Genomic DNA, 11,944 nt, shown 5'->3' with positions numbered 1-11,944 from the left:
AGCAATAGGACTAATTCTGCTGTGTTTCTTGTGTCAGCTTCTCAGTGTTTGCCTGGAATTGACACTGGCTGTTCTCAGCATTCCTCTGGCAAGTCCTAAAAAGCCACATCAGCTGGAAGATGCAAGGAGAAATGCAGGGAAGATCTGCATAGAAGTTGCAAAAGATCTCTGCAAATGTATCTAAAACTTTATCTCTATAAACACTTCCAAGACCGTATGTCCAGATGAGCACCTTGACCTCATCCTGATGTGTTCCTTAGGTAAGGTCTGAGCACATTTCTGCCCCTTCTCTTATCTTCCTGTGTCTTAGCTGGGAAGACAACTTGGCTGTACAGAATGGCCAGAGCAAAAGGCATCCTTTGGTTAGTCCTTGATGTGTTCATCTGGGGAAGCCAGGGTCCCAAGGCAGGCTGCAAAGTTTGCTGCAGCACTGCTAGTGTGAATGTCCTTTGAAATAACTGGGCAAGGCTGACTCTGAAGTTTGCAGTTAAAGGCTGATTCACAGCATTTTATACCTCCTTTGAGACCGACCTGGGCTACAGGCGCAGGTGTCTGAGAATGTGGCTATAGCAAACCTCCAGTTCACCACTGATCACTCTGAGAAAATGGAAGGGACATGCATTCCTAGACAACAGATCTTGCAGATGTATGGCCACTGAACGGTGGGTGTTCTGACCTCCAATTAAGGACATTTCAATGTACAGTCTCTCTGGAGTTTCTGAGGAGCTCCAGCGGAATTGTGCCTGCTGACGGTGTCTTTTCTCCTGAGGAATTAGGGCAGCTCTTTACTGTCCCTGGCCTCAATCGGACACAACTTGCTGACCCATACTGTTTCTGCTGCTTCTCTGAAGAACTGATTTCCTGTACAGGTTCAGTGCTTTGAATTTATTTTGTGATGTGGTCTGTGTTTTGTGGGTCTTTGGATAGGAAGCAGCTGTGACTTAACCACTGTTTATCCCACAACTCCCAGTCATCTTTACTGTTGCTTTATTTTTGTGACATTCAGTGGCTCTCCTCTGTCTTGTATGCAAATCTTTGACTCTTTGGTGTAGGGATTTTTTTCTGTTTTGTTTGCTGAGCATCTTGTACAGCTCTCTTGCTGAGGCACTGGGTTTCACTGTAGAGCAACATCAGTATTAACCATGGTAATGAAGTACCAAGAATCAGCAGTACTCCAAAATGGAAAATAGCAACATACTGCTTTTGAATCTCGAAGGAGAGAGCAATGATGTGAGAGAATTAAGTCCAGTCAAGCCCAAAGATATAATTCCCAAGGGAATGCGTTCCACCAACGTGGCACTTGTTGCAAACTAGAGTATCACAAAGATGAAAATGCACTTTGCAGCATGTCTTGCGTCACATCTCTGACGTTTGTGATTTACCCAAGGTCAGGGTAACATTACCTTCTCTCAACCCCAGGTTGTTTGTTCTCCCTCTCTTTGACTGAGGGGAGTTTCACCTTTACTAGATATCTCTGTACACAAGCAATTTGCTCCATGGACAGATTTACTCTCTCTCGAGGGTCTGTAAGAGTTTGCCTTTTTCCAAAGGCTACATAACTACTAACACACTGAAGCAAACCCAGCTCCCGATTCATTTTACTTTCCCCGTTCTAAACGTTCCCATTCGGATCATGAAACGAACAGAACAGGGCGTGGGCTGGAGGCGCGGGGCAGCGGCTTCACCTCCGTCCCGCGGGAGCGGCGGAGGCTGTGCGGCCCGGCCCCGGGGTGGTGCCGGCCGGCCGTGGGTCCCGCCCCGCTCACCTGTGCGGATCGGATGGCCGCGCTGCTCCCGCTCCAGCTCCAGCCTGCTCCTCGGAGGATGAACGCGCCGAGGCTGCCGGCAGAGCCCGGCAGGGAGGTGAGAAGAGAAGGGGCTCCTCTCTCCGGAGGGACGGGCTGGTTTGGGCCGGCGGGCAGCTTGCGGGTCTCCTGCCTCTGGGGAGCGGGGAGGTCAGAGCTGGCCGGGACCGGTGCAGCGGGTCCAGGTGGAGGTGTGTCTGCCTGCTCCGGATGAAGCCTGGGCCCGTCCAGCGCGGCTCAGCTCGCCGGGAGTTGCGTTCAGCAGTGCTCCATGTGCAGAGCCAAATGCTTTAACCACCAGAGCCTTATTTGCTGAGCAAATACTCCCATGCAAACATAAATCAATGGGGAACAGTTGTGTTACTGAAGTTGTAACAAGCAAGTAACAAGCTGATGATGAGGAAATGAAGTGTTGCTGGGGGACTTTTCAGTGGTGCTATGGGAACTGCGGACTGATCTTTTTGACTCTGAGTGCTGTGAAGTATGTGGTTCACTCCTACTCTGAAGCAAACCAAAGGGAATGATGGAGAGCAGGAAACATCTAGGCTTCGTAAATGTGATGTGATCACTGCTGCCCTACAAATTTTGCTTATAACTGCTGGCATCTGGCCAGCGTGCTGCCCAGAGTTCTGCTCCTTGAGGGGGTTAACAATAACACATAGTGGCAGTGCAAATGACCAAAGCCTATATATATCTATGTCTCTATACATTACTTTTCCTCTTCAGAGACATAGGATATCTGTGTCTCTCAAGAATGAGCTGAGCTGAAGTAGAGTGCTGTGTTAGCCCATTTTAGGGAAAACAACTGCAGGTGTCTGTCTCCTGGAGGTAGTCTGCATCCCAGACTACTCTGAGGCAGCCTGTGGCTTGGGCTTCCGCCCCTATCAGCACTGAGGTGCAAAAGCCCAGGACTGCACATCTGCCTGCCCTAGGGGAGAGAAACAGCTGCAGATGTGGGGAGGTGGGAGTGCAGCCCTGCATCGCTTCTGCAGGAAGAGCTAGAGGTGAAGAGCAAAGGAGGGCCCCTGCCTTTCTGTATTCTGTGCCAAGCAGTACTTACTCTGACACAGGTTGCTAGTGGAAGGGCAAATGCTCTGGGGTCCCTCTTCAGCTCTGCTCCCTTGAGGAGTTTTGGTACTGGACTTCTCTGTGACTAAGTCTTCCCATTTGCAAAATATCCATCGAGCAAAGTATTCTATGTACTTACAGTGAAAACTGAGATAGCTGTTATAGTCCAAGCCAGTCAAATATGCCTGTGAAAGAAGACCAAATTTGCTTATAAGTTTTACAGTGTGATCATCCCAGCAAAACCATTCAGTTTGAGCGGTACCTGCCTAAAAGGATATTATTGTAGTGTGATATTTATTCATAGCACTCACAGAATTTAGTATACAAACGCAGAATTTAGTATACAAACACAAACATGTAATATATTAAAAAAAAAAAAAAAAAAAAAAGCCACAGCATTATTTTTTCAAAGTTACGAAATAGAGGAGTTTTGAGCAGAGAAAAGAAATACAGGACTTGAGTTTGCTTTCTAGATGAACTGGAAGAAACTATTTGCTTGCAGTGAGTTACTCTTGTTTACACTGATGTGAGAATCATCACACAATTGTGGGCTGAAAGGTAATTCTGCTCTTCCTCAGGCAGAAGAAATAACCCTCACTCTTGTATTTAACATCTTCCTTTTTCTTCAAGTAACATCATTTCTTGTATTGTCAGTGACTAAAAGCATGAGGTAAGCATTTGATAATTTGTTATTACAGAGCTGTGTTTTTTCTTTGGTTTCTTTGGTTTAGTCAGTTGCTTTGTTTTGTTTTCAACAAAATAGAGGTATACATAGAAGGCTTTCATTCTAGCTACCATGATTTTTTCCTCATATCTATTTTGAGTTACAAACACAGCATGTAGTCTGACTAATTTAAATTAATATTTAGGTATTTACTTTGCTCCCATATGGGCATGCATGTTAGTTTTTAGTGTACTTTTGAAATCCATTGGACCAATATGAAAGGGTTGAGAAACCGTTGAGCCTCCTCAGAGCCCAGAAGATTTTTTTGAGATATACAAGCTAATTTGTACCTTCTTAAACTGGTTTACAGTAAAAGAACTATGAATAGAGGTAACTGTCTTCAGAAGCTGGCTATGAAGTACAAGATTTTCTGTAAAATGTGACCTCTGAAGTAGTATATTCTTACTGCAATGAACTCAGACTTGCAGATGTTACTTCCAATAGCGCCAACGTAAGCTTACCAACCTTACTAACCTACGTGGTTAATATTGAGGTCAGAGTGAAGCCTCTGACTGAATTTGGAAGGGATACAAAGTTTGGAGCAGTATATTTTCCTCATTATGGGGAGATTTGCAGATGTAAATGCCATAGAGAGTGTGTATCTCTTGCTTTTTACTGGAAAAATAGACAAGGTTGTACAGATGTTCCACTGAAATCTTCCAGAATCACTCATATGCTTAAAGTCACCATGCTGAAATTAGTCCTGTAAGAAACTGGTTTCCTGTACAGCGTAAAATTTATTGTATAGTTGCAACTAAAGGCAGTGAAGAATCTTTAATAGTGGAAAAATGGGTGCGTATGCGTATCTTCCAGTGTCTGGATGCCCTGGTTAAATGCTGAGGCCATATGAAATACACAATTCTGAGGGAAGAATCTGCATCAGTACCTTACCTGTCCCTCCTAGGTAGGTCCCTGGTTGAATGCTATTTAGAGTAAAACCTTCCATGTTAGTGGACATAAGCCAGGATAAGTAAGCCATAAGACATTGTACAAGGAAGGATGTATGTGTGTGTGTTATATGTTCCCTCTCTACCCTGTTCAATAAATCTATGGCTGTATTCTCACAGGCAAGATGCAGCAAAAGTAGCAATATTAGAAGAAAATCTTTAACCTGCCTCTCCATTTCTTCTGTTCCAGCTGTGGACAGTCATCCTATTCCTCTGAATCCACCTACTTTGCCTCAGCCTCTGCTCATACTGGTCATCACTTGCATGTTCCATTCCTCAAAGTTCCTCCTGCTGTCAGATGAAGCAGCAAGTGACTCTTCTTTCTATTGCCTTTTGGCCGTCCATGTAGCTCTCTGTCCTGCAGCCTTCCCTCCTCTCAAGCATTCTGGCACTCTGCACAGGCAATTTCATTACTTTGGTGGTAATTCTTCCCCATTAGCCAAAAATCAGTGGAACAGAACAGGGAGGGCTACTCAACAGTTGCATTTAGTCAAGATTTTCCAGACATGTGACTTATACTCTATTCCTACGATTAAATCTCTGACAAATATCATGCCCAGACAGAGGAAGTCCACATGAGGTGCCTGCAATGCTGTCTAAAATAAATAGCAAAATTGTAACAGAGCTGAGTAAGAACAATATAGAATGTTGAGCATTGGGAAGCTATGGAAACCTAAGTATTCCCTGTCTGATGAAATAACTTAGCAGTGAATCTATCTGAAGAAATGGACTGCAAATAGCTGAGAATATAATCTAGGATGAGATGTGACATCTTTGAAGTCAAAATACAGTTTACTCCCACATTCTTTTTTTATTAGCTAAGTCTCAACCTAAGTAGCGAACAATTCTTAGGAGTCTTTTTGGGACGTTTCATTTACAGTGTATGTATGGATTTCATGTGGGATGGTCATGGTTCTGTTCTAAATCTCCAGTGTGACCCACAGCAAGTTATTCAGATGCTAAGCTTATTTTTCCCATTCATTAAAGAAAGGTTAGTTCTTCAGTATAGTAACACTAAAATGAGAAAGAACTATGATATACTGCAAAAAAATGAACTTATTGCTCTATTCATAGAATCAAAGAATCACTAAGGTTGGAAAAGACCCCTAAGATTATCTAATCCAACCATCAGCCCATTCCCACCATGCTCATTGAACCATGCCCCGCAGTATTACCTCTTCATGTTTCTTGAGCACCTCCAAGAATGGTGATTCCTCCACCTCCAGGGGCAGCCATTCCAGCACCTGACCATTCTTTCTGAGAAGAAATTTTTCCTAATATCCAACCTGAACCTCAACTAGTGCAACTTGAAGACATTCCCTCTTCTCTCGTTACCTGGGAAAAGAGGTCAAACCCCAGCTCACTACCGCCCCCCTTCAGAAAGTTGTAGAGAGCAGTAAGGTCTCTCCTGAGCTTTCTCTTCTCCAGTATGGACAATCACAGTTCCCTCAGCCGCTCCCCATAGGTCTTGTGCTCCAAACCCTTCACAGCTTTGATGCTCTTCTCTGGACATGCCCTGGGGTCTCAATGTCTTTCTTGTAGTGAGGGGCTCAACAATGAATGCAGTACTCAAGATGTGGCCTCACCAAGGCTGAGTACATAGGAGCAATCACCTGCTCCAGCTGACAACACTATTTTGATACATGTCAGCATGCCATTGTTCTTCTTGGCCACCTGGGCACACTGCTGGCTCATGTTCAGCCAGCTGTCAACTAGAACCCCCAGACCCTTTTCCTCCTTGCAGCTTTCCAGCCACTCTGCCACAAACCTGTAGCAATGAGTGGGGTTTTTGTGACCAACGTGCAGGACCCAGCACACGGTCTCGTTGAACCTTTGGCCTCAGCACACCAATCCAGCCTATGGATTTTACAGGACATGTTCATCTGCAGCTAAGTGTCTTAGGCTCTGGTAGACTGAAAGACCTCCACCCAGAACTGCAGCCTAAGCAGCAACAACTGCTGCACCAATTGGGTGGGGATGAGGCATTGTTCTCTTTATTTCCCTCACAACCAAGCCTGATTTCACACTGGGTGTCAAAGGCAGCCGTCAGTAGGGCAGTGCTGCAAACATGCAGTATGTGCAGGACATGAGCCACAATTTTGTGAACTTAGACAAGAGGGGAAAAAACTACTGAGAGAAATGTGTTTGCTAGGGCCAGCATGGACAGGCTCTCTCTGGTAAAGTCATTATTTGTCCTATAGGTTGGTAATCTCAGACTGGTTCTTGATGGATGACTGAGTGTTCATATTGCTACAATGGAATTGACTGGCACAAGCAGAAGACCAAGCAGCCTCCCTGTGCTGAGGCATTTTGTCTATGAAGCCATCACTCCTATGGCAATGAGTGAACTGGTCTCTGATCATCATGGGACTGCTTTTGGTGCACCAGGAAGTGAAATGGAAAGCTTAGAGCATATTGTTTGGCATCACAGTACCTATACCAGTCTATTTTTGTTTTTCTACTGTATTTACAATGCTTATTAAAAACTGGAGGGAGGAAGAGTGACCAAATATCAAGAGATGTTCCAAGGAGTGAAAAGATGTATAGAGACACACTGTTTGCTAACTGGATGTTGGGTAAATGTTGTATTAGGCAGCAAGTGTAGAGGCTGGATGACAGTACCAATTCTTGAAGGATTTATAAAGTGCCATGGAAAACAGGAGTTTAAACTAAAATGTACCAAAGACTTAAGAACCATGGATAGCTTTACACCTTGTGTGCACTTTCACTGAGCTCAATGACACTTCATTGTAGGAAGCCGAGGAGGTGTGCAGATCCCTGCCAGACTGAGCCTGATGGTCTCCGGGACTGGATGCAGGGGCTGGTACTAACTGGGCATACAAGCTGAGGCTGCAGGGGCAGCTCTGAGCCCTGACTGAAAAGCCGCATTCACAGCCGTTGAGCAGTCCTGGCCTTATTCCCACACCTGCGGTAGATGCTGTGTGGCTCCGAGCTCGTACCTGCAGTCCCGCAAAATAACCAACACTTGCTTACCAATGGCTAAGAGAAGTAAACGCAGTCAGATTTTTCTGTAGAAGCACTTTAGAGACCTTTCGCAAACGAAGCGAGTTGACGGAACGGGGTCGAGGGGACCGGACGGGGCCGAGAGAATGCCGAGAGCCGTGGGGCGGCCCCAGAGGGGAGGGAGCGGCGCCTCGCTCCGCCGGGCGGGCGCGGCGACGGCCGGGAGGCGTTGCGGGCGAGGTGGGCGCCGAACGAGCGGAGCGGCCGGGCAGAGCTGCAGGCTGGGCGGCGGCAGGGGGTGGCGCCACGGGAAGCGCGGCGCAAGGCGGCGGCCCCGCAGCCCGGGCGGGCGGCAGGTGGGAGCGGGCCGCGGCCGGCAGTGAGCGGAGCGGGGCGGGGACGGGATGGGCTGCGCGCCCAGCATCCACGTCTCGCAGAGCGGTGTGATTTACTGCCGGGACTCGGACGAGTCCAGTTCCCCCCACCAGACCACCACCGTTTCGCAGGGTGCCGCCACGCTGCACGGCCTCTTCGTCAAGAGCGACGCAGCCGACTCCATCCTCGCTTATCAGAGCCGGCAGCCGCCGCCGCCCTGCTCCGACTCCCGCCGCAGGGAGCCCAGGGCGCCGCGCTGCTGCGGCATCGAGGCGGAGACCCAGACCGGCAGCGCCAGCCTCAAGGTGAGCGCCGAGCGGAGCGCGGTGGGAGAGCCGCTCCGGCGCTGGGGTGCAGCTGTCCCCCCAGGCTCACCGCTCCCTGCCCGCCTGCAGAGCCCTGGGGCGGAGAACTGCGCGGCCGGAGGGGAAGGGCTGCTCCCGGCGCTGCGGTGGGTGGCGGGGAGCGGGCGTCCGGGAGAGGTCCGCTGGTTGGTTCCCCTTAGAGAAACGCGCCTCCTGGATGCTGCGCTCTTCCATTCCTCTGTCGGTCGGAATGAGCTGTTGCCGTCCGCAGGAACTCAGCCACCCCATTCTCACGGCCGAGGCTCCAGCAGCGGGCGGACAGCGGCCGTCTGCCGGCTCCGCTCCGAACCGGGGGGTCTGCGGCAGCGGCCGGAGGTTCGGCGCCGCGCTCTGAGCAGGCGGGCAAGGAGCTGCTCCGGGATGCTGCATTGACTCACCGCGTGCTCCCGGCGTCGTGGGGCACTGGTTTCCCTGCGAGCTCCCTGTAGGGTTCTGTTTTGCAGCGTCGCCCCGCTCCAAAACTTGCTCACAAAACAAGCGGTGTAGTGTTCACAGAAGCACCCCAGGGTGTGCCTCCTCACTCGTATTAATAAAGCCAGGTATCGTGCCGTAAAGTTGTTCTCTGGGCTTAAGTAGATTCTAGTACTCGGTTATAATTAAGAAATTAGGAGATTAGGTTAACTTAAAATATACTCTGTAATTAAAAAAATAAATCAGAAAACATCTAATGCAAATGTAGGTTAAGTCACGGAAAAAAAAGAACAACCAAAGCAACTGAATCCACTTCAATCCACAAATAAAAAAAAAAAAAAAAAAGTTGATTTTTTTTTTCTACTCACAGTGGGATGCTTCGTGAGATAAACTACAACTCTTTAAAATGCAGAATAGAATAGTTGTGCAAATTAGAAATTATTGCACAGTTCTTTAAGTTGAAATTTGGAAGGAGGTTCTGAAAGTGGCAATACGATTTTTTGTTCTTAGGGATTGTTTATATTTTGTTTACATTTTTACTGTTACACCATGCACTCTTGTAAGCAAATGTACTTGTCAGCTTTCTGGTTGTCAGAAGTGAGTGTATTTCAGATGTTTCTCGGCTTCGTAATTGGCACCCAAATGTCACTGCTTCAGTGACACTGTTCAGTGTGGGGACCATACTCAGGGAGATGGTGCTTCTGTTTAGTTAAGAACTGCTCCAGTGACACAGTGGAGATGTTTCCATGTTACATGCATTAAGATCTTTAAAATATTTTTCGTCATTTTAAAACCAAGTCAGAGCTCCCCATTTTTGCCACCATTCCTTCCACTATTTCCTCTGGGATAATATCTTCTTTTGTGTCCAAAAGAATATTACAGAACTATCACAAAGGCAAAGTAATATTTGGTATCTGGCTATATAAAACAAAAGAGCATGGAAATACAGTTCTTCAATTAGATTACAAAATTTACTAACATTTGAAGAAGTTTTCTTTATTTTGGTAGAGAATATGTGTCTAGGAATACCTAAGGGCTTCAGCTGCTACAGAGCTTGGTTGCACGTATTGGCAGTGTTGAAATGTCATCTAACTGTTCAGGCAATGAAACAGACAGGGGTCAGAAGGCTTGTAGATGTATGGCAGATTGATATAATATTCCAGTTGTGTAACTGATCAGCCCACTTAAGCCATGCTGCTTCATTTGTCTTCATTTCCTGCTCTAAACTGTTCCTTAGTTGTTTACACAATTGAGTACTGCATTATTTGCATTTGAACTTATAGAATGTTTTAAAACTGGTCCACATCTCAGTATCAATCTGGCACTGAAAGAAATCAACTCATAATGACTTCAACTCACTGTAATACAAACAAAAAAACAGAACATATCGCTTGTCTCTTACAATGTCTTGCCTAAATTTCAGATTTTAATATAATTATTTATAATCTGTTCTTGCTGGGGAGAGATCTGTGTTAGAAAGACAGTTTGTTTTGCTCTTCTTTCTTTCATTAAAAAGTTCTGAGTTGTTCCAGCCATTCAGATGTGTTGGTCACATCCTGCTTAAGATTATGAGTAGTCGTTTTGTATTTCTAGCATGAGTGCATTGCTCTGTGGCTCTGAGAACCTTGCTAACCAACACCTACAGATCAGCTGACAGAGAAGTTAAGGGGACTTGCTGAGTATTATAGATGATAGAGATGATAGACTGTGTAAGATGAGTCTGCATCATAACTTGAAATAGGACCCCCAATTTGAGGTTCCCAGTCATATGCTGTACTACTAAAATATTTATGCGCAAGCACTGAAGTGAAAAACTGCCATCCCTTGCCCATGTTTAATTCTTAATAAAACACATGCTTTATGTATTAGCTATGGCCAACTGATAACATACTCACTGACATCATATCACTGCAGACAGTAGATGCAGTCTTCTGTGATGAGTTGACTGCAACACGAAAACCTACTTGTAAACAATACAAACAGTCTCATGGCAGCAAACTATTAACATCTCAAACCTTTCATTAGCCTTTATAAAGATACGATGCACTTAATTTGCTTAATTGAAGGCTAACATTGAGTATGAGATGATACTGAGTGAATAATATTTGCTTGATCCACTGTCTAAATATCACCAGTGTTCAAATGCAAATATACCAGCTGTTCAGCAAGAAGAAAAGGCTTTTTGGACATTTCTTTGGTGATGTGAAAAGATAATTAAGTATTTCCGCTGTAGGACTTAAAGAATGCAAATGCATATTTTTATTATGGCCAGTACAGATCTTGAGCAAAAGTTTGTGCATGGATGGACACTTCTTGCACACTAAAGTACTTAAGCATTGGCCAGAGGACTACAAGGACAAACAAGCTTTACAGCTCTTATCACTAAAACATAGCAACAAATGGGAAAGCAAAACAAACAAACAACTCCACAGTCTTTCATTGACTGATTACTTTATCCTCTTCTTGAAATGACAGGAAGCTTCTTTGTGGAAGAGAAAAATGTGTCTGTGAACCTCCAAAGCTTTTGACGGTTTTCAAGCATTTCCGTATCAAAACAGAAGCGAAGCTCAGGAATAATAAGAAATGAAATGGACCAGTATCTCTAGTACTAGTACTAGTTCATGAGAGGAGACCTTGTTGCTCTCTTCCAATATCTGAAAGGTGCTTACAGCGAGAGTGGGGCTTATCTCTTCTCACTGGTGACAGGTGACAGGATGAGGGGAAATGGCCTCAAGTTGCACTAGGGTAAGTTTAGGTTGGATATCAGGAAACACTTCTTTACAGAAAGGGTTGTTAAGCACTGGAATAGGCTCCCCATGGAGGTGGTTGAGTCACCATCCCTGGATGTGTTTAAAAGCCATTTGGATGTAGCACTTAAGGACATGATTTAGCAGAGGGTTGTTAGGGTAGTATGTTTAGGTTGTGGTTGGACTCGATGATCTCTAAGGTCTTTTTCAACCTGAACACTTTTATGATTCTATGATTCTATGTTAAGTTCTGATGTAGAAGCACAGAGAAGATGATCCTCCTCAATATATAAAGCACCTAGCTTTTCTGATTTACTTATTTATGTTTTTATTTTATTGGGAAATATCAGAAATGATGCAGCTGTCGGTTACAAATCTGAGGACATCAAAGTGCTATGGAGAGTACTGAGAAACTCAGGTACAGACAGTGCTGTCCCGAGGTCCACAGGCCCTGGTGAAACATAGCCCTGTGCACTGCCTTGATCTAAAGTATGTTTCTTCTTTTTACAGAAGTGTCATGTCCAAGAGTGCAAGAAGT

At 45.6% G+C, this 11,944-nt stretch overlaps 1 protein-coding gene and 1 long non-coding RNA gene across 5 annotated transcripts in view; both read left to right on the top strand.

Annotated features, from left to right (window-relative positions):
- The first annotated feature begins 1,742 nt into the window (after positions 1 to 1,742).
- On the top strand, positions 1,743 to 7,581 carry LOC146542167 (uncharacterized). Its single transcript, XR_014880699.1, has 2 exons — positions 1,743 to 1,863; positions 7,299 to 7,581. It is a non-coding gene; the product is annotated as an uncharacterized LOC146542167 (long non-coding RNA).
- Positions 7,582 to 7,777: 196 nt separating this feature from the next.
- PDE8B (phosphodiesterase 8B) overlaps positions 7,778 to 11,944 on the top strand; it is a 72,544-nt gene continuing 68,377 nt past the window's right edge. For 3 of the 4 annotated variants that reach the window (XM_085214561.1, XM_010725532.4, XM_085214560.1), the window contains exon 1: positions 7,779 to 8,188. In XM_085214561.1, coding sequence (XP_085070687.1) covers positions 7,913 to 8,188 — 276 coding nt within the window. In that variant the 5' untranslated portion in view covers positions 7,779 to 7,912. Of the gene's footprint in view, positions 8,189 to 11,944 lie in introns of all 4 variants that reach the window. The other variant, XM_085214562.1, reaches the window with a different exon arrangement.

The sequence above is a fragment of the Meleagris gallopavo genome, chromosome Z (genome assembly GCF_905368555.1).
Source record: "Meleagris gallopavo chromosome Z, MGAL_WU_HG_1.1, whole genome shotgun sequence".
NCBI lineage: Eukaryota > Metazoa > Chordata > Aves > Galliformes > Phasianidae > Meleagris > Meleagris gallopavo.
The sequence above is the reverse complement of the archived record's forward strand: the minus strand, read 5'-3'. Positions and strand labels throughout refer to the sequence as shown.